We start from the raw sequence: 22,503 nt of genomic DNA on the forward strand, positions 1-22,503 counted from the left end.
TCATGGGGTAGCAAGGGCAACGACCCATGAATCAGTTCCAGAATACTGTTCCAGAATACTTTAACAGGTGCTGGTCCTAATGTCATATTTAGCTATCGGACATTGGAAAGTTGTTGGACGGGCCATTTTGAAAATAATGTAGTCTAAGGTCCAAGTGGCCTAAGTGTGATAGCTTTGGAGGTGCCCTGTTTTTCCTTTTTCTCAACAGTTATGTTATCTTCGGGTGTGTTTGAGTTTGTGTCAAGACTATAGGAGTATGCCGGTGAAAGTTAGCGTATCTTCGCTAGAGAGGTGTATGACATCTGTTAAAGGTATAAATAATAAAGTTGCCCCTCTCTCTAAAAGCTTAAGCTTTTAGATGAGTTGGTGGTGAACAATCTAATATGGTATCACAACACGCAATAGATCCTGTGTTAGAACCTCACCGCCTACCTAATGTTAAAATATTTGCAATAGATCCTTTGTTAGAACCTCACCGCCTACCTAATGTTAAAATATTTACACATGTTTAGCCTGCTTATGGAGGAGAGTCTGGCTACAAGTGAGGGGGCATGTTGAAGGTATAAATAATAAAGTTGCCCCTCTAACAGCTTAAACTTTTAGATGAGTTGGTGGTTAACATCTAATAACATCCATCCTTTGTTAGAACCTCACTGCCTACCTAATGTTAAAATATTTACACATGTTTAGCCTGCTTATGGAGGAGAGTCTGGCTACAAGTGTTGAAGGTATAAATAATAAAGTTGCCCCTCTAACAACTTAAACTTTTAGATAAGTTGGTGGTTAACATCTAATAACATCCATGCTTTAATCATGAATTTGGGATTTAGAGTGGCATATTGTTTTCATATTTAGCCCTTTCTGTTATGTGGCCGTACGGAAAGATTACTTTTCATGCGCGGGGACTTTGGATGCCATACTGTTGACTATTAGGGTAAGATGGGCTTCTTTTTTCTTCTTTGGTGTTGCATGTTCAAATGAAATGAGTGGAGTGACTGGATCATTTTGTGATCCATTCTGATGGTGCTAGAGCTACATGGAGTTTGTTCTCGCTTTTGGCTTGGTTGGGTACAGGTTCCTTATGTTCTTCAGTTATATGATTGTTGGGCCAAATGTCCAATCACCATAACTGCCAAGTGAAGAGGGATAAGAAGCCATGCATGGGGGCTCCTATGCCCTTAATGGTTTGTTTGGATAAACCAGTGTACCTTTGAAGATTTATCAATGGTAACTCCTTTGGCTCGTACCTCTTCTTTTGATCATTGTTGGTAAAGGGATCATATTTGGACTTTTCTTTCGTGGGTGCTTTGTGGGAGTTATATTTTGGTGACAGGGGAGTCATTAAGGGATGATTAGTTGTCCTTTTTTCTTTGTCTTCTGCTTTTTTTAGTGTATCTCGCATCCTTATAGTTTGTTTGTTTTTACCAACAATATCAAAATAATTGGGAGTAGTGTCCATATGAGCTTTAGTTATAGTTATCAGAACAGGAAGGAAGGTAGAGTAGTTGAGATAACTGTTGTCCATTATATGCATGTACAACAACAACAATGACAACAGAACCCATGTAATCCCCAATCATTGGGGGTATGGGCGGGGGAGGATTGGAAACAGACCTAACCTTTGGCAATATGCACATAGTGGCTGGTCTCAGAATACCACTGAAATAGTGGCCCTCGTATACCTGTTTTGCTGCCGAACCATGCCCCCAAATCAAAGCTAAATGGCATCAAAGAGGGTATGCCTAGAGACCCAATTCAATTTCTGTGCATATTACCGTGCTTCCTTCATTGATAGTCTAGAGCATCGGTATGCACATTGTCAGTTATATGCATATCTACTTATTATATTCACGAACTACATTTGTAAATTCCTGACTACTGAAGCTTGTGACCTACTTTGTATCACGATTTTTCTTCAATAGTGGAGATCCTTGATGGCCTCAAGATTTTACCTCAGTAGATATAAATATATAATTACCAACTAACTTATGGCTAAGTCTAGGAACTCCGAACTCGTGACACATCCATATAATTATATATGTTCAAACATAAACGAAGTTCGTTCATCCCTTCATCACAAAATGTCCAACTGATTTATGATTATCAGCTTTCTATAAGGGAGGTTATTGGTACATGTCCTGCTTGAAATGTCTACTTCCACATGTACATGTCTGGGAGTTTTATTATGCTAGTGAGGCATTATGTATGAGTTCTCGTTCCATATTTCCTTGATAATTTATATTGGTAATTGTCTTGAGGATGTAATTGCTAACACTTTGTTGTCTTGCTTTCTGTGATGAAAGGTGGCATTGATCCTTTTCAGCTCTTTAACCGAAACAATCGGAAATTCATTCCAGCCACATTTTGCAGACTTGCAATCTCTTTTACTCAAGTGCCTTCAGGATGAGACCAGTAACAAAGTTAGAGTTGCCGCACTAAAGTAAGTCTTTTTAAAATTTGGTCCATAGTTCGTTTGCTCTTCTGGTCTTAGATATCATCTTTGCATGCATGCCGAAAACTAATTTGCGGCAAATTGCATTAATTATGTTTTCAGGGCAATTGGCTCTTTCCTTGAGTGCACTCATGATGGGGTTGAAGTGGTGAGTAATTTTGATTTTGTTGATACTAGGGAACCAATTTGATTATGCTTTCTATCTGGAAAAAGGACGTGTGTTAATTAGTTGATCAAATGTTGGTCAGAGATTGTTGGCTTATGAGTTTTAGGTTGAGTTAGATGGTACATGTAACCAAACCAAACCGAGCCTGAAGTCCCAATCACTTGGGGTCGGCTACATGAATCCTTTTCCTCCATTGAGCTCTGTCAAGAGCCATTTGTTCACACAAACCTACTATACTCATATCGTTGCGTACCACAGCATCTAATGTCAATTTAGGTCTACCCCTCCCTGTAGTATTGCTACCCAAAGCTATCATATCTGCTCTTTTAACTACTGCATCTCCTGGTCTACGGTAGACATGCCCAAACCATCTTAGCCTATTTTCCCTCAACTTCTCTTCTATGGGTGCTACACCTACCATCTCACGAACCGTTTCATTTCTAATCCTGTCTCTTCTAGTTTTACCACACATCCACCTCAACATGTATGTTGTAGGGGGAAGAAAGCAATTGGTACTTAGAACAGCACCGGACTGCTACGGCTATTCGTGCTGTTTCACCGGAACCCTAATTCGTTGTTAGATCCCTAATCTGCAAAACAGACAAGGGGTGAGCGCACCTTTGCCTCTCGTGGCAAAGGCCCTCCGATGTCTAAGTTAGTATCACGTACTAGCAAAAAACCCTAAATCTCAATAAGAAGTATTGTATGAAAGCAATGTGTTGCGTACCTTTTACCTCTAGGTTTACCTCATATTTATAGATTCTTGGATACTTGTTGCCCAAGTATCCGTGTTGCCCTAGGTTTCCTACCTTGTATAGGAAACCAGAATATCGTGGATTCTCTTTCCTTTATCTGTTCATTACCTTAGTCCATTTAGGACTCTTTTCCATATCTGGCCGTACATCCCACTCTCGCTGGGTATCCTTTCTAGACCCTATATTCTCGGGATCTCTTTCTTTAACGGAATAACACTGCTTCTGGACCCTTCCAGAGCGTTCTTCCTTCTTTAGCACTTGACTAGAGTTCTTTCCTTGTTCGGCTATCTCATTGCCGAACAGGTTTGCCTGGGCTAGCTACTTCACATGTAACTAGTCCTGCAATAACATTTAGACAAATGCCATTGTATATCTATATCTGTCGAACAGATATCTTGGACCAATGACTTCTCATGCCACTTGTCCATATCGCCGATCACTGCTCATGGTGGTTCTTATCATTGTATTCTTTCCGTGATCCCTCATACCACGTGTTCGGCCGTTTAGTTGTACTTGTTCGGGAATACCTCCCTACAATTGCTCCCCAGCTTTTCTTGTTGCCGCTACTCGGGGGCTACAGGTAAAGCTAGAACTAGATCCAGAGCCGAGCTTCTCGAATCCCATGTAGACATAATACCCAAATCCATTGGTGTTTTTGGTGGTTTAATCATCATTTCCTCGAAGTAGTGTTTCCACGTGGCACATTTCGTACGTCTTGTATTTAATTCTGACTGACGTTTCGGCCAAAACGGCGTCAGAACGGCATCCTTCGAAGCCTTCTTTCCGTTACTTTTCTTGTAACGGTGTGGGAGGAGACGTTTCGTCTCTGTTCCTTCCACTCTAAACCCCTAGAAAGGATACTTTTGGGTTTTCTACCTAAAACTTGAATCCTCTCTTTCTCTCTCTAAAACCAGGCGAAAATAACCCGCCTCACATCCGCCATCGCCGTTGTCTGCAAATTCGATTGCGTCCCGGGGAATCTTCACAGTATCTTTGTAAGATCCTTGTTCTTACTTCATTTTTTAGTCCATTCTGAGATCTCAGAACCGCTAATTTCTAGGGCTAGTTCATACCCTTTTCTGATTTCATAGCTTTCTTTTGAATACCTCAATGGCGGATGACAATGAAAACCTTCCTCAACCCAGTAAGTTTAGGAAACTTTGTGAAACTCCTACTGCCATGGCAGCATTTAGGGCAGAATATAATGTCCCTGACAATGTGGGCCTCAAACTTGCCCCATTGGGAGCAGATAGGGACGGTGGCTCATGGGATAGAATGTGTATCCCTATTGTGGCCATTGTCGAGGGTGGGGTTCGATTTCCCCTTCACCCACTTCTCCGCCAGATCCTGAATTGGTATCGTCTCACCACATGCAAGTTTCAACGAACGTATTTAGGATTGTAATGGGAGTAATAGCTCTGAATAGAATTCTGGGGACCCAGTTAGGAATTTGGGACATTCAGTGGTGGTATAGCATCGTGCTAAACCCCGATTTCAATACATATTACTTCAAGGTCAGAAGAGCAGAAAAGCGTCTTGTGCTAAATTTGCTTGATTTTGCTCGCGACCACGAGATTGACTTCCTCTACGTTACCGGAGCATTCGAGCCAATAGGGGAAGATGGCCAGGTGGTGGACTTCCATTGCCCCCATATTTGGGGCTACCCACGTATGCTCCTGATTTTATTTGCTCTACTCATAATTTCTTTCCACTGTTTTCCTCTGTTTTGTATTTAAAGCATACCTGTGCTTTAATCTACAGCGGATAACGCCAACAAACGTCCCAGGCGAGAGCCAAGTTACGTCCGAACAACGGATATTAACAAAATCCTGAAATATACAGGTGAGCCTGGTCGGGGTCGCAACGCGGACGTTCTATTAGGATACGATCCTGCGTTCAGAGGGGTTATTGACAGAAGACTCGCCAACCCAAGTACTAGTGCTGCCTCAACTTCGACTGCTCCCCAACCATGGAGTTCGAGATCCTGTGCTGGAGTTACTGTTGCCAGGCAACCAGGTGAAGTACCCGTCTCCGAGGGCATCCCATTGCCTCACTTAATCCTTAGAAGGTCCTCCCAACGTCAAGCCGTCTCTCAACGTCAACCCGAACAACCAGCCGTTGATCTTGATACCAGTCAATCTTCGTCATCCGGTTATTCCCCGTCTCCGCCAAATTTAGGTACAATGTCCCATCAACCCATAAACCTTAGCTCTCTCCTGATCGTTTCTGCCCGGGGACGGGGCTCTGGGAGGGCAGCGTCAACCGGGCATGCCCCTCCCCCACCCCGCCGTACCAGGGGTGGCTCTACCCAGTCTTCCTCTTCTCCTCGAGGGTCCGATACTGTTCATGAAGCTGGTGATGCTCATCGGGACAAACGTCCTAGAGCAGCAGACTCCGGTGATGCCGCCGAACAAGCCGCAGCTTCGATTCCAGCCCCCTATCGCCGAGTACCCAAGCATTACCTCAAACCTGGGCCCCTCAATTCACCAGGGGTGATCGGTCCGTTCATGTTGGGGATAGTGCAAGTTTCTCTGAAACTGCACTAGCACTTGCCCAAGGCCTTCTGCTGCCTGTTGATATGCAGAAGGAGTCTGGATCTCCACCTGATCGGCTCATCTCCACTGGTCTCGTTAGTGGGATAAAGGTAAAGTATTATCATTACTTTATGCACGCTCCATGTTCCCCTTGTTCACTATTACAGTATTGTCACTATTCTTGGACATCTCTCAGTTCATTCAAAAGATGATTACACTGGGTGAGAAGTTCCAAGACGCAGATGCTGAGAGGATCAGGTTGTTGAACGACAACACTAGGCTGCTCCGTACAATCTCAAGACTAGAGAGAGAAAGAGACAAAGCCAAGGCTGATTTTGAAGAGGCGAAAGGAAAACTCGGAACAGCTAAAGACAGCCTCAACCAGGCTTTGTCAGAAATGGACAGGACCAAACAAGCTGCTTATGAAGAAGGTTACTAGAAGGGGTTCAATGCTGCTACAGCCAGCTATGTGGAGCAGATGCCAGCCATACAAGACCAAATCTGGGTCGCCAGCTGGGAGGCCTGTTTGACAAAGGTTGGCACTACCGAAGACTCAGTCCTCTGGGTGGAGAATGACCTACCGAGCAGGCGTTTTGCAGCCTCTCAAGAACACGAGGAGACCTTAGAGGATGACGTTGAACGGCAGATTGAAGAGTTTGCTGATGCAGGAGAGGATACGCCAATTGACTCTCACCCTGTGCAATCACCTGTTCGAGACTCAACCATCGAGCCCATTAACCTGGAGGAGAATGCAACTGAAGGTGATATTACCGCAGGAGTCAGTGGAGAGGTCCCAGATGAAACGCATTGAGAGGTCCAGAACTTGGATTGATTTGGTAAGGTTGCATAAAATACTTTTTAAAACATTTTGGCCGGTCCTTTGTGACCGTGATATTCGAGCCTTGCGTGGCACCAGTACTTTCTATACTTTTGATAACACAAGTATTCAGCCCCTTGCGGCATGAATATACATTTTGCTCGGCTTCCTCTTGTGTTTGCATGTGTTCGGATGCAAACAGATTATCCAAACAAAGTTTATGATGATTGACCCTTTAAACATATGCTCGTTATGTTTATTTAGCTTAGTGTTTCGTACTCAGTAATCCTGCACATCTAAGTTTCTCGTACTTAGATGATGTTTAAGTTGCTCGTACTCTTAAATAAATTGTAAGTTTTGCGTACTTATACAATCCTCAGTTTCTCGTACTTGTATGTACTGCAAGTGTTCAAGCATGTTTTTGTATGCGAACCAAGTTTTTTCGTACTTGTATGTATCTAAGTTTCTCGTATTTAAATATTTCTAAGTTCCTCAATCATACAAGTGTTTCATACGTGTATTTGCTAAGTTTCACGTACTTTATTTTAGTTTCTCGTACTTAAATATTTCTAAGTTTCTCGTACTTGAAATGAATTGCAAACCATACAAGTGTTTCATACTTGTACTCGCTAAGTTTCACGTACTCAACAGTTTTAAGTTTCTCGTACTTAGTGTATAGGTGCCTGTTCCCTGCTCCCCAATACAAATGGGGGAAACCAAGTCCGTAGTTCGTATTCTTAGGACAAATACCAAGAACGCAATATTATACTGCAAAAAGTGATTTTATTCATAATATTTGAAACTCAAGAGGGCGTTATTCGTACCCCTTGCAAGTATAGGTGCCTGTTCCCTGCTCCCCATTACGAATGGGGGAAACCAAGTCCGTAGTTCGTATTCTTAGGACAAATACCAAGAACGCAATATTATACTGCAAAAGTGATTTTATTCATAATATCTGAAACTCAAGAGGGCGTTATTCGTACCCCTTGCAACTAACAAGTAATAAAAACGTAAGAGTTTTACTCGTAACTCCCACACAATCACGATATGCAGCCCTAAATGACTGGAGGCCTTTAAATAAAAAACTTCCTTAAATTATTGACATTCCAAGGCCTTGGTACTGGGTTTCCTTCCAAATCTGTCAATCTGTAAGCCCCTATGCCCATAACCTCGGTCACTCGATACAGGCCTTCCCAATTGGCCCCTAACTTGCCCTCGTTGGCCACCTTGGTGTTACCGAGCACCTTTCGAAGTACAAGGTCTCCAACACCAAACTCTCGCGGGTGGACATTTTTGTTGTAGCTTTTCATCATCTGCGCTCCTGATATGAGGCTAAATGAACCAGAGCCCTTTCCCTCCTTTCCTCGGCAAGGTCAAGCTCAATCTCAAGCGCCCTGTCATTGCCCCCACTCTCAACCAACGCAGTTCTATTGGTTGGAAGGCCAACTTCTAGGGGTATAACTGCCTCTGTACCATATGCTAATGAATAGGGGGTCTCTCCCGTAGACCTCCTAGGCGTTGTTTGATGCGCCCATAGTACCAATGGTAATTCATCTGGCCACTTTCCCTTTGCTTTATCCAACCTTTTCTTGATCCCGTCAAGAATGGTTTTGTTAAAAGCTTCTGCCTGCCCGTTACTCTGAGGGTAGGCTGGGGTTGAGTAGTAATTTCGTATCCCGTATTGGGCACAAAAAGCTTTAAACTTTTTCTGAAACCGGGACCCATTGTCTGTAATCAATGAATAAGGGACCCCAAATCAAGTAATAATACTTTTCCACACGAACCTTTCTATCATAGGTTCAGTGATCTTAGCCAACGGTTCTGCCTCAATCCACTTAGTGAAGTAATCCGTTGCCACCAACAGAAATTTCCTATTGCCAGTTGCTTTGTGGAGTGGACCCACGATGTCCATACCCCATTGGGCAAATGGCCAAGGACTTGTCAATGGCACCGAGTCTTCTGTTGGTGTCTGAATCATTGGTGAGAACTTCTGACACTTTTCACAGATTTTCACATAAACCTTGGCATCTTCTTGCATGTGTGGCCACCAATAACCTTGGGTAATTGCTCGGTGGGCTATGGATCTGCCCCCAGCATGGCTTCCACAGGTTCCCTCATGAATTTCGTGTAGGAATTTTTGCACCATCTCAGAATGCACACAAAGCAAATAGGGACCTGTAAAAGACTTCCTGTACAATTTTCTCTCTGGGGACAGCCAAAACCTAGCAGATTTGGTCCTTATCTTGTGAGCCTCCTTTTTGTCAGAAGGGAGTATTTCGTCTCGTAAAAACTCCACGATTGGATCCATCCAACTTGGTCCTTGGTTCACGTCCAAGACCAACTCCACACTTCTCCCAATGCTTGGCTCACTCAGATACTCTACTGCCACCTTCCTTTTAAACTCAGTTGGTACAGCTGCAGCCAACCAAGCTAATGAATCTGCGTGAGCATTCTGTCCAAAACTTATCTGTTCAATATATACCCTTTTGAAGGTATCAAGCAGGTCTTTGGCTGCCTGCACATAGGCTGCCATCTTTTCACTCTGGGTTTCGTATTCCCCGGACAGTTGATTGACCACGAGCTGTGAATCACAATATACCCTAACTCGTTTTACTTTCAATGTTCGTGCACTTCTCAATCCAGCTAGGAGTGCCTCATACTCCGCCACATTATTTGATGCACTGAACCCTAGCCGAACAGACAGCTCCAACATCACTCCATCAGGGGGAAAGAGCACAATCCCAATCCCTGACCCCGTGTTACATGTTGATCCGTCAACAAATAGCTTCCATTCCAGGGGATTTTGTTCGGCTGGGGCCTGGTTCTTCTTTGCTGGTGGCCCTGCTACCTGCTCCTTTCTCGTAGGAGGCAAAGGTGCTACTGTAGGCGAGAATTTTGCCACAAAATCAGGCAACACTTGGCCTTTGATTGCCGTGCGTGGCTAATAATCAATATCGTATTGGCTTAACTCGACGGACCAAGTTGAGATTCTTCTCGAGAAATCTGCTTTTCGTAGCAGCGACTTCAATGGGAACTCAGTATAAACCACAACCTTATGACTTTGAAAATAATATGGTAATTTTCTTGTTGCTGTCCTTAATGCTAGGACCAGCTTCTCAAGGGGCAGATACCTTGTTTCTGCATCTAGCAATGTTTTGCTTACGTAATAGACTGGGATTTGCTCGGATCCTGTATCCCTTAACAAGACCGCACTTACAACATGTTCAGAAACTGCCAGATACAAAATTAAAGACTCACCAGGAAGTGGAGTTGACAGAAGTGGGGCTTCGGCCAAATACTTCTTTAGGTCCTGGAAGGCTTGCTCACACTCTATTACCCATTTAAATCCTTCCTTTTTTTTTAGCAACTGAAAAAAGGGTCTGCACTTATCACTTGATCTGCTGATAAATCTGTTGAGTGCTGCAGCCATTCCAATCAATCTCTGGACTTCCTTTGTGGTTTTGGGACTTTGCAAATTCTGTAGGGTCGTTATTTGGTCAGGGTTTGCCTCAATTCCTCTCATGGTTACAAGATGACCTAAGAACTTTCCAGATTCCACCCCAAACGCACATTTCGAGGCGTTGAGTTTTAGTTTGTACTTCCTCAGGATTTCAAAGGCCTCCTTTAAATCTGCTATGTGTCCTTGGTGAGTCTTACTTTTCACCACCATATCATCAATGTAAACCTCCATGGTCTTACCAAGGAGCTTTTTGAACATGATGGTTGCCAGTCTTTGGTATATTGCCCCTGCATTCCTCAGTCCAAAGGGCATGACACTAAAACAGTACAACCCTCGTGGTGTAATGAAAGAAGTTTTGTCCTGATCAGGACCAAACATAGCAATTTGATGATATCCTCGGTATGCGTCGAGAAAGCTCATCCGCTCATATCCAGCAGTGGCATCTACTAATTGGTCAATTCTAGGAAGAGGAAAGCTATCTTTTGGGCATGCTTTGTTTAAGTCTGTGAAATCTACACAGACATGCCATTTTCCATTCTTCTTTTTCACTACCACTGTGTTGGATAACCATTTTGGATAATAAACCTCTCGTATTGCCTTGGCCTCCAACAAACGATCTACCTCTTCGATAACAACGTCAACATGCTGCATGGCTGCCCTTCTCTTCCTCTGAATGACTGGCTTATGTTGTGGATTAACGTTCAAATGGTGGCAGATGACATCTGCATCCACCCCGGGCATTTCCTCCGGTATCCAAGCAATTACGTCAATGTATGTCTTTAGGAAACTTACCAATTCAGCCTCTTCCTCAGCAGGTAATGATTCTCCAATGAGGAAATACCTTTCTGGATCAGTCTCGTTGATCTGTATTTTCTTCAAACCCTCAATTACCCTCTCTGTTGGGTCCTTTCCGACGTCCTCGATAGTCGGTTGATCCGGGACTTCCACCGTATGGACATGGTGGGCATTCTGGATTCTCTTTACGATGGACACCAAACACTGTTGAGCTACCTTCTGGTTACCCTTGATCTTTTCAATCCCATTGGATCCTGAGAACTTTACCATTTGATGGAAGGTGGAAGAGACTGCCCTCATCTTGTGTAACCATGTTCTCTCTATAATCACGTTATAGGAGGATGGCACATCTACCATCAGGAAGTCAGTTTGTAGTAACACTGTCCCAGCCCGTACAAGCAAAGTTACCTTTCCTAATGGCCAAACTGCTCCTGCCCCGAATCCGACCAGGGGGTTACTGACTGTACCAAATCTGCTTGAGTCAGTCCCAACTTCTTGAATGCATCGTAATATAGCACCTCGGTGCAACTCCCTGAATCCATCAGGATTCTTTCCATGTCATATTCCCCAACTCGTAGGGTTATGACTAAAGCATCATTGTGAGGTACCTGGACTCCTCCCAGATCCTTATCCGTGAAAACTATGCCCTCGTTGCATGTTTCTTCGTCACGCCCTCTCTTCTTTCTTAGCTGCATTACGTGTTGGTCATGTTTGATCTGTCTTTGGAGTAATCTCACTTCGTTCCTCGTGTAAGGCACGGCCAATCCATGTATCATATGGATTATGCCTTTTGGATTCTGCTCGTAATCCAATTGGGATCTTCTTGGATAAATTCTTTGAGATAGCCTCGTGAGACCAAATCGTCAAGGTGCCTTTTAAACATTTCACAATCCTCAGTCATATGGCCCCAATCCTTATGGTAGCTGCAGTGCTGATTCGTAGCACGTTTCGTATTTTTATCTCCACCTAGACTTGGGGGCCATTTGAAGTAAGGCTGATTCTTTATTCGATAAAGAATCCTATAGATGGGCTCTTTCCAAACTGTGGTAATAGAAAAGAAAGATTTGGGATCAGGTGGTTATTTGTACGGCTCTCTCTTAGCCTGCCCATAGTCTTTCCTTTCTCGATAGGTTTTGGGCTCTGGCTTATTTGCTTTCTTTGTAGGGCCTTTGACTTGCTCGGCAACTACTTTGCCGTGTTCTCGTAGTATGTCATCCTCGTTCCTGGCATGCTGCTCGATCCGTTCCATTAACTTTGCTAGTGTTCCCACTGGACTCATGTTCAAGGACTTACGCAGTTCTCCCCGAACAGGCAACCCGGTTTTGAACGTGGCTATCGCGTACTCCTCACTGCAACCTTCGATCTCATTGAAAGTCTCCCAGTATTTCTTTGCATAACTCCTGATCGGCTCGTCCTAGCCTTGTTTCATAAAGGAGAGGCTCTCAAAAGTTTTTGGAGCTCTTCTGCTTGTTAAGAACCGAGCAGTGAATTCTTCAGCCAACTGCACCCATGTTCGGATGGAGCGTGGTCCCAACTTATGGAATCAAGACAAAGCTACCTTCCCCAAACTCGATGGGAACATCTTGCACATAATTGCATTGTCTCCTTCATGCATAAACATTGCCTGTTGGTAATGTTGTATGTGGGCCACGGGATCAGCATCTGTCTCGTAGATGATGAATGTTCCGTGTTTCACTCTACTCGGCAACCTAGTCTCCTGTAACTTTCTTGCAAAAGGGGAGGATGCAATATTCCTCAGTGCCTTTCGTGCTGCTTCTCGTGCAGTCATGGTTTCATCTTCTAGTCCCTTTGTTTTGTTGGGTCTAGTCCTTTCCCAATCGGAATCAGGTCTCTCATACCTGTCCCTATGATGTTTCCTAGTCCCACTTCGGCCCCTGCTTCTCCTCCTTCTTGAAGAAGCCTTCCTTCGTTCCGGTGTTCGGCTTTTGCTCCTGCTCCTCTTTTTTCGTGGAGAAGTTTTGTGTCGCCTTGGGGTTGGAATTCTGCTTCTGCTCCTTCCTCATGAAGGGGCTTTTCTGTATTTTACCATAGCATACTCGTTGCCCCTGGAATTTCTTCGAGATAGTCCGGAATCCTTCGGGTGTTCCCAGATTCCCTCTAGCTCCCTGATCTCATGCTCTCGTTTTTTAATCAGACGAACATACTCCTTGATTTCTTGTCTCTTTTTATCGAGGATATCTTCGCTATGGTGCACACTCCTGGAGTGTGCGACCGATTCATCCCTTCGGTGGGATTTACTCCTTCTCGTGGATCTCGAAGCCGTCCCACCCTCTCTGTTCTTAAGAGTTGTCATGAACAGTAAGGGAGCGGCCTTTACTCGTGGTCCTCCTGTGTCCGCCTTCGGGCTTTCTCGGAGCCCCAGGCGGAGATTTATCTCCACCTCCATCTAGCAGATTTTTCGGATCGTGTGGTGTTGCTGGATTTATTTCCACCATGGTCGTTTTTCAAAGGGAAATTGTTCGTTTCCCACAGACGGCGCCAATTGTAGGGGGAAGAAAGCAATTGGTACTTAGAACAACACCAGACTGCTACGGCTATTCGTGCTATTTCACCGAAACCCTAATTCGTCGTTAGATCCCTAATCTGCAAAACATACAAGGGGTGAGCGCACCTTTGCCTCTCGTGGCAAAGGCCCTCCGATGCCTAAGTTAGTATCACGTACTAGCAAAAAACCCTAAATCTTAATAAGAAGTATTGTATGAAAGCAATGTGTTGCGTACCTTTTACCTCTAGGTTTACCTCATATTTATAGATTCTTGGATACTTGTTGCCCAAGTATCCGTGTTGCCCTAGGTTTCCTACCTCGTATAGGAAACCAGAATATCGTGGATTCTCTTTCCTTTATCTGTTCATTACCTTAGTCCATTTAGGACTCTTTTCCATAGCTGGCCGTACATCCCACTCTCACTGGGTATCCTTTCTAGACCCTATATTCTCGGGATCTCTTTCTTTAACGAAATAACACTGCTTTTGGACCCTTCCAGAGCGTTCTTCCTTCTTTAGCACTTGACTAGAGTTCTTTCCTTGTTCGGCTATCTCATTGCCGAACAGGTTTGCCTGGGCTAGCTACTTCACATGTAACTAGTCCTGCAATAACATTTAGACAAATGCCATTGTATATCTATATCTGCCGAACAGATATCTTGGACCAATGACTTCTCATGCCACTTGTCCATATCGCCGATCACTGCTCATGGTGGTTCTTATCATTGTATTCTTTCCGTGATCCCTCATACCACGTGTTCGGCCGTTTAGTTGTACTTGTTCGGGAATACCTCCATACAGATGTGGACTTGTCCAAACTGTATAGAAGGATGTCCGTTTGTCAGTTTCCATTTCATTGAGACGCTGAAATGGTTAAGGGATAAGTAATGAAAGTTGTACATTGCATCTGCAGGTAGCATGCATGCCACTGTTTTGTTTTTGCAATATGCCTATTAGAAACTATTAATGGATTTCCCAGTCAACTCCCTGGATGTTTATCTTGTTACTCTAGATCCTGTATAATCAACTATGGAGCATTCTTTTTCAGTTGGTTCCTTTCATTTTTTTTGGCCTTTGCCGTACTTTTAATCTCAGTCCCCCAACTTATTAAAATAGGATTTGGTACCATACTGTTGCTTATGTGCCCCATCTTAGAATTAGTCATATTGGAAGTTTGCAACTATGACAAGTTCCTGTGTACCTTCATCAGTTAAATTTTTCACCGAAGACATTCAGTATTTTCTGTGCTAAACCTGTCTTGGACAATAGCCCTCACCATGTACTCGTACTGCCACTTGGTTTTTATATTTTATGCATAGTGTGAGCACCTTGAGGCTATTGGTGGGAAATTAAGTTATTTATGCAGCACTTTCTAATGACTTTTTTGTGCACTTAGTGTTTGCCATACCTGCGCTGGTCAAGTTTCGAGAGTTTATTCCTAGCATTTTAAATGTATCAATGACAATGCCTTGCCTCTGGTGAAGAGGATGTGGCTGTAATTGCTTTTGAAATTTTTGACGAGCTGATTGAATCTCCTGCACCTCGTCTTGGGGAATTAAGTTATTTATGCAGCACTTTCTAATGGCTTTTTTGTGCCCTTAGTGTTTGCCATACCTGCGCAGGTCAAGTTTCGAGAGTTCATTCCTAGCATTTTAAATGTATCAAGACAATGCCTTGCCTCTGGTGAAGAGGATGTGGCTGTAATTGCTTTTGAAATTTTTGACGAGCTGATTGAATCTCCTGCACCTCTTCTTGGGGAATCAGTTAAGGCCATAGTGCAGTTCTCTCTTGAAGTTTGCTCTAGTCAGAATTTGGAAACTAGCACTCGGCATCAGGTTCAGATCAAGATGAATATCTTTTTCTTGTGATTACTATCTCACATTTGCGTACGACAAATATTGCTGTAAATGTTTGTTGTCTGTTTTCTTAATCTTTTTTTTCTTTTTTTTTGGTACCTTGTCAGGCTATCCAAATAATTTCATGGCTTGCAAAGTACAAATCCAATACCCTTAAAAAGCACAAGCTGGTCATTCCTATCCTGCAAGTTATTTGTCCACTGCTTGCTGAAGCTTCCGAGAATGATAATGATGATGATCTTGCACCGGATCGTGCGGCTGCTGAAGTTATTGATACCATGGCTTTAAATCTTTCGAAACATGTGTTCCCGCCTGTCTTTGAATTTTCTTCTTTGAGCAGTCAGAGTGTTAATCCGAAGTTTCGGGAAGCATCAGTTACAGCATTAGGTGTTATTTCAGAGGGTTGTTTGGAATTGATGAAAAATAAATTGGAGCCAGTTCTTCAGATAGTCTTGGGGGCTCTCAGAGATCCTGAACAAATGGTAAGGGGGGCTGCATCATTTGCACTGGGTCAATTTGCAGAGTATTTGCAGCCTGAGATTGTGTCTCACTATGAAAGTGTTCTTCCTTGCATTCTAAATGCTCTGGAGGATGCCTCTGATGAAGTAAAGGTACACCTAAACATTTGGTAAGACATTAAATCTGATATGGACAACATATGTTACATAATGCAACTCATTGCTTCTGTGCAGGAAAAATCATACTATGCTCTGGCAGCATTTTGTGAGAACATGGGTGAAGAAATACTTCCTTTTGTTGATCCTCTGATGATAAAATTGCTTGCAGCTCTTCAGAATAGCCCCCGTCATTTGCAGGAGACATGCATGGTAATGATTTTTCATACAGACAACTTAGCATGATGGATCTATGTAATTTTTTTTTATACCTTTAAGTAAACTTGTTACTAATGTTGGTGCAGTCTGCAATCGGTTCAGTTGCATCTGCTGCGGAGCGATCCTTCATTCCATACGCTGAAAGGGTTCTGGAGTTGATGAAAATATTCATGGTGCTGACAAAGGACGAGGACCTCCGGTCACGAGCAAGGGCAACTGAATTAGTTGGCATAATCGCAATGTCTGTGGGGAGAAAGCGGATGGAACCAATTTTACCCCCTTTCATTGAAGCCTCCATAGCTGTAATTAACTTTGGCTTTTTTTAATTGGAAGTACTCGGAATATTATATGGGCATTTAATTATGGCGGTTCAATTTGTCAGGGGTTTGGGTTGGAGTTCAGTGAACTTCGGGAATACACTCATGGCTTCTTCAGCAACATAGCAGAGATTTTGGATGATGGATTTGCGCAGGTATGCATGGCTTTGGTCATATTAAGTTTGCGCGTCTGTGTCTAGTTGTTTGCGTATGCTTGTTAATTATGTGGAATTTTCTTCTGGTAAATAGTACCTTCCGCATGTAGTACCTCTAGCAGTTTCCTCCTGCAATCTTGATGATGGATCTGCTGTGGATATTGATGAATCCGAGGATGAGAATGTTAATGGATTTGATGGAGTTTCCTCTGATGATGAAGCTCATGATGAACCAAGGGTTCGAAATATCAGCATAAGAACTGGAGTATTGGATGAGAAGGCTGCTGCAACTCAGGCCCTTGGCTTATTTGCTTTGCATACAAAGAGTTCCTTTGCACCGTATCCTTTGTGTGTGTGGTTTTTTATTTTGTTTTTGTTCCAGCCTGGGAAATGGTAGATGTTTGATTGAATTCCTTGATCATCATAAGCTATTTGGAGGAGTCATTGAAGATTTTGGTTAGACATTCAACCTACTTTCATGAGGATGTTCGGCTTCAGTCCATTACTTCATTGAAACGTGAGTACAGGTTGAATTTACCAGAAAATACAAAAGCCTCAGTGAGCGTGTTTTGAGATGCATGTTCATATTTTTGTTGATAAGGAATTGTCTATACAAGAGGCACCAAGGATTCACATTTTAGATTTGTCAAGTATGCTAAATTAGCTATTGCATATACTTGTTAGTGTTTCTCTCTTATATATCTCAAGACAATCCATAAGTAGTTTTGGTGGAGAGAAAGGAAAACTAGGAGTCGGTGAAAAGAAAATCTCTCTCGCATTTAGATCTAGCTTATGATGTTCATAAGCCACGACGGCCTACTACTAAGTCACCATGATTTTTGTCTGTGTAGCCGTGCCAAAATATGTGCCCCTAGCACCTTCTCATTCTGGTTTGTGTACTTAATGTGTTTGGGATACTAAATACTTATGTCAGAGTTCACTGTTTGTCTAGCGTAAGTTACATACAATGTTACTTTGTGCAATCTGCAGTTTGTTTGCAGTTTCGATCGCATGGACATCTAAGTAGATGGTTATGATACCTAAAATGAATTTTTTTCTTTGAAAGCATCTAAGTTTTAGCGAGAAAGGCCAAATTAATAGATGAAACCTAATGGAACTAGGTTTTTTATTCTAGGGGAAGAAGTTTCTTTAAGATTGACATTATCAAATGACGCTTGGTAGTATCTCTGTGTGAAAAAAGGGTGGTACCCTTGCAAGAGGAGGTGAAGCCATGGTAACCTCCCACGACAAAGAGCAAAACAAAAAACCTACAAGCAAGACTAAAGATTCTTGACACTAAAGAATCTACAAATTCAAAAGGTTATCCAGAGAAGGTTTGTCAGTCCCTCAAAGGCAATTGTATAAAATGGACAAAAAGGAGTTTTTCAATCTAGTAACCTATTCTCAACACCTTGAATGTTTTATTTACGCTTGCCAGATAAGTCACATCAACCAAGTGGCAGCAGGAGCTCCTTCCTTCGTCCTCCATTTCCCCACCACTCGAACAAGACATCCTCCTAGAATCGCCCTCCTCTCCACCAGAATGGCCATAAAGCAATCAAAGGAAATCCACAAAAAATTTCAACCTTCCAATCATGCAAATATCTCCTCAAAGGAACACATTTCGCAAGTTATTTCTCCCTACCCTTCAATAAGTTCGTCACTGAAGTTTTCTAATCAGACGCAACAACAAAAATAGTGGGGAATTCCGTCAATGCACCACCTACCTCACCAAATATCTGACAATGTCACCTCTCCCCACCTTGAAGAGAATGCTTCTAAGATTCATCCCTTAACATGCTGATTCCTTTCCAAACACTCCTTCGGTGAGATGCTTCCACCTTGGGAGTCAACAAACCTTGCTTGGCATAGCTACACTTATCCTTCATATGACCGTATATCAAGGACACTTTGAAGGAAGGCTTCATTAAAAACGATGACCACCATACTGTTCCAAAGAACAGACCTTCTTCCAATCTAAGCAGGTGTATGTAAACTCCTCACAAGCTCCATTCCGCTAATTCTGAAGCTTTTAAGCCACCAATACCAGGATGGGATGGACGGGCAGGAAATAGGTAGGAAGACTAGACAACTTTAAAAAGAGTGAGTGTGCCACCTTTGTAACTGAGCTGTTACATAATGGCGTCCACCAAGAGAACCATGGTAATGCATAACATTATGTTAGTTCACTTAAGTGAGGAGTAACACTACAGGTACAGAAATTTTGGGACCGAATCCGGACCGACGGCCGCCGGCGAGCCATCTCCGGCCACCGGACGGCCGATCCGAGCCGTCCAAAAATTCTAAAAAAAAAAACCGAGGGGCCCCACGCGGGAATCAACGTCATCCGAGGTGTGTAGGGTGCTTGATCGGAGCACCCCTTTTCGTATGTGTATATGTATATACATATACACATACGAAAAGGGGTGCTCCGATCAAGCACCCTACACACCTCGGATGACGTTGATTCCCGCGTGGGGCCCCTCGGTTTTTTTTTTTAGAATTTTTGGACGGCTCGGATCGGCCGTCCGGTGGCCGGAGATGGCTCGCCGGCGGCCGTCGGTCCGGATTCGGTCCCAAAATTTCTGTACCTCTATCATTTTTGGGTTATTTTTGCCATAACATGAAAGTTTTGAAGACAATGGTCTGTGTACACAGGTGACTAGCATAATCATACCCATATTAGTTTTTCATTTATACATGTAAAGTCAACGGCTTGTTAGGTGATACAGTGAATTAACTTTCCTGCTAGGTAAAGAAAACTGAAGTTATAATCCTGCTGGGTCTAAACTTAGCAATCATTCTATTAATGTTTATGTGTTGGTAGAACTGGTCCTTAGTAGGTTTGCTACTAAGTTTTCTCATTTATCATCGAGTTGCTGAGGTAAATCAATTACTAATCCCAAACTGGATATTCATTGATCCGTTGATTGCAGATATTTTGACAGCTGCCCAAGCCATATTCCAATCTCAACATGTAAGCCTGCGTATTCTATTTCCTTGCCTTTTTTTACATTGCATGTACTGGCTTGGGTATGTGGTTAGTTGGGAGCATATCTGTAGATTTGAACTATGTAGAGTAGTTAATGTTTCTAACGGAGAACTTTATTGACTGGTTTCACTACTGGGACTGCTTGGGGAAACACTGCCCCTAGTTTTTAAATTGGTTACTTGTTTGTGGGTCTTGGTTAAGCCCCATATAATGCAACCATCAGCCAAACATGGTAATGGTACTAATATGGTAAAAAGTTCCTTCTTGTCTCCTTGCAGGAAGGGCCAACGAAGGCAAGAGAAGTCTTAGGTAAGAGGTTGATCCAGATAATTGCATCACTAGGGCATTTTCAAGGCAACATCCAATTTTATGGAGGATCTATAAATTTATTTGTACAGATACTGTAATGAACATTTATATCAAGACGATGACTGAAGATGATGACAAGGAAGTTGTCGCTCAAGCTTGTATGAGCATATCTGACTTTATCAAAGATAATGGATACATGGCGATTGAACCATGTAAGTACGGAATCATGAATTTCATCTCTTCTATCCGTTGGAATTTATCTAGTGCAAACTGAATTTTCTTCAATCATAATGTGCTTCCGCTGATTTGGAATCAGATATTGTCCGGCTTGTTGAAGCAACAATGATATTGCTTAGAGAGGAATCAGCTTGTCAGCAAACAGAATCTGATGGTGAAATTGATGATGATGATACTGAACATGATGAAGTGCTAATGGATGCAGTTTCTGACCTCCTTCCTGCCTTTGCGAAGTCCATGGGGTCCCAATTTGCCCCCATCTTTGAGAATATGTTTGGTCCTTTAATGAAATTTGCGGTGGGTCAAAAATTGCAACTGATATGGAATGTTCAAATGTCGTGCTATCAGTTCATAGTTGTAAACTCACTCAAATTGTAATTAATTGGCAATTGCAGAAAGCTTCTCGCCCACCACCGGATCGGACCATGGTGGTTGCATGTCTTGCAGAAGTTGCTCAGCATATGGGAGCTCCAATTGCAGGATATATTGATGTAGTTTCTCAGGAATCTATGACTAGCTGTTTGATTGCTCCTTGTATATGTGTGGTTACTACCTACATTTACATTTAATTTGTGATAAATTTGGTCATTTTCAGGCTGTAATGCCCTTGGTACTCAAAGAACTACTATCATCGGTGGCAACTAATAGGAGGAATGCTGCGTTTTGTGTTGGAGAGCTGTGCAAAAATGGCGGTGATTCTGTTCTAAAGTATTCTTCCAATTACTAATCATTTACTTTTGGCTTTTTGATCTTTCTGTTATTTGCTATGTTTCCTTCCGTACGTATTGTGACTGTTATATTTGGGTAACTTTTGACGATTTATTTTTGAAGATACCGTTCAATTAGGTTTGATTCTGATTTTGCACTATACTGCATTTGCACGTTTACAGCATTTTCTTTCCATCTGTGCCAGATACTATGGCGATGTACTACGTTCACTTTATCCACTGTTTGGGGATTCTGAGCCAGATGATGCTGTTAGGGATAATGCAGCTGGTGCAGTGGCAAGGATGATAATGGTCCACCCTGAATCCATTCCTTTGAATCAGGTTTATAATTTGGTCAGATCTGACATGTTCCTATTTCTTGTTGCCTTCATTTCTTTCCTAGTGCTTTATTTATTTTTGTTTCTTCTCTTAGGTGATTCCTGTTTTCTTGAAAGTTCTACCTTTGAAAGAAGATCGCGAGGAATCCGCGGCTGTCTACAGTTGTGTGTGTAATCTTGTTCTTTCATCTAATCCCCTGGTATTAATTCTTTCCCTCTTATTAAAGCGAGACTGAGAGAACTTTTGAAGCATGGACACGGGACACGACAATTCTAAAATATGAGGACACTTGGCAGGGGACAAGTGGCAAAATATTTTTAGTTTGTTAGTCATTCGAATTCGAGTGTTGTATCCACAAATAATATTTTATTTGGCTATTCTAACATTTTACTTTGTATGGAGTAAATATTAGTATTATTCCTGGGAATAATTTAAAAAAAAAATTATGAATGGAACCCAGGCTTGTTTAACTTGAGACACGCCTGTCCCCGGCGTGTCTTGTAATGCCCCGGTTTTTGGGAACGTTAAATGAAGTTAATATTTATTTAAATAAAATGATAATTAAGTCATTGCAAACCAAATATGTCTTATAATTCAAATTACATTTATTCAAATTCAGGAAAAGGCACTAAGGTAATTTCTACTCTTCTTGACGTCCTTAACAGTTTGCTCTGCTCCGAACTCCTCCAAGTTATAATATTCCCCTGTTCGTCACCTAGGTCTAGCATAATATGTTAGGGTCACAAAAGTAACACCGTGAAGTTTTAAGCTCAGTAGCTAACTCCCACCCTTATGTCCCCTACATTAGCAAAAATAGCATCGTAAATTAAAAAGCAGAAATTTATCAATTCATCTCTTAAAATCAAATCAGCAAATAAAGTGTCAGTGTCTTGTCAGGGCTTATCGTCATTGCAGCGTATCGTAATTTGTGTCATCATTTTTTCAATATCGATTTCCACTTTCGATTATATTTTCTCGAGTATTGGTTGTGCCAACCATCTTTTAGATCCTATCGGGCTCCCAGGCTAAACTCAAATTTTGCCACCCAAAAGTATTGATTCCGCTAATCATCTCTTTCAGATCCTACTGGGCTCTCAATCTTATTCAATTCATTGGCTCTTTCACCACTCACACGAAACTGGTTCTGCTGACCATTCTTTCAGATCCTACCGGGCTCTCGTGTTCACACATGCACACCCAAGCCATGATTCCCCCGACCAGCTTTACTAATCCTACCAGGCTCTCATGCTCACACAATCATTAACTTTTTCACT

General features: G+C 42.5%; 1 protein-coding gene and 1 non-coding gene across 2 annotated transcripts in view; one reads left to right on the plus strand and one right to left on the minus strand.

The window, feature by feature from the left end:
- The window catches only part of LOC131326928 (uncharacterized), a 33,211-nt gene that overhangs the window by 5,705 nt on the left and 5,003 nt on the right, over positions 1–22,503 (plus strand). Inside the window, exons 3-19 of the mRNA XM_058359841.1 lie at positions 2,304–2,440; positions 2,555–2,600; positions 15,107–15,319; positions 15,448–15,951; positions 16,033–16,167; positions 16,260–16,475; positions 16,556–16,645; positions 16,740–16,984; positions 17,074–17,162; positions 19,582–19,622; positions 19,916–19,946; positions 20,036–20,158; positions 20,263–20,480; positions 20,579–20,674; positions 20,779–20,891; positions 21,097–21,232; positions 21,324–21,428. Coding sequence (XP_058215824.1) covers positions 2,304–2,440; positions 2,555–2,600; positions 15,107–15,319; positions 15,448–15,951; positions 16,033–16,167; positions 16,260–16,475; positions 16,556–16,645; positions 16,740–16,984; positions 17,074–17,162; positions 19,582–19,622; positions 19,916–19,946; positions 20,036–20,158; positions 20,263–20,480; positions 20,579–20,674; positions 20,779–20,891; positions 21,097–21,232; positions 21,324–21,428 — 2,538 coding nt within the window. The remainder of the gene's footprint in view (positions 1–2,303; positions 2,441–2,554; positions 2,601–15,106; positions 15,320–15,447; positions 15,952–16,032; positions 16,168–16,259; positions 16,476–16,555; positions 16,646–16,739; positions 16,985–17,073; positions 17,163–19,581; positions 19,623–19,915; positions 19,947–20,035; positions 20,159–20,262; positions 20,481–20,578; positions 20,675–20,778; positions 20,892–21,096; positions 21,233–21,323; positions 21,429–22,503) is intronic.
- LOC131328147 (small nucleolar RNA snoR100) lies at positions 1,684–1,791 on the minus strand. The gene has a single exon (XR_009200425.1). It is a non-coding gene; the product is annotated as a small nucleolar RNA snoR100 (small nucleolar RNA).

The sequence above is a fragment of the Rhododendron vialii genome, chromosome 5a, assembly GCF_030253575.1.
Source record: "Rhododendron vialii isolate Sample 1 chromosome 5a, ASM3025357v1".
NCBI lineage: Eukaryota > Viridiplantae > Streptophyta > Magnoliopsida > Ericales > Ericaceae > Rhododendron > Rhododendron vialii.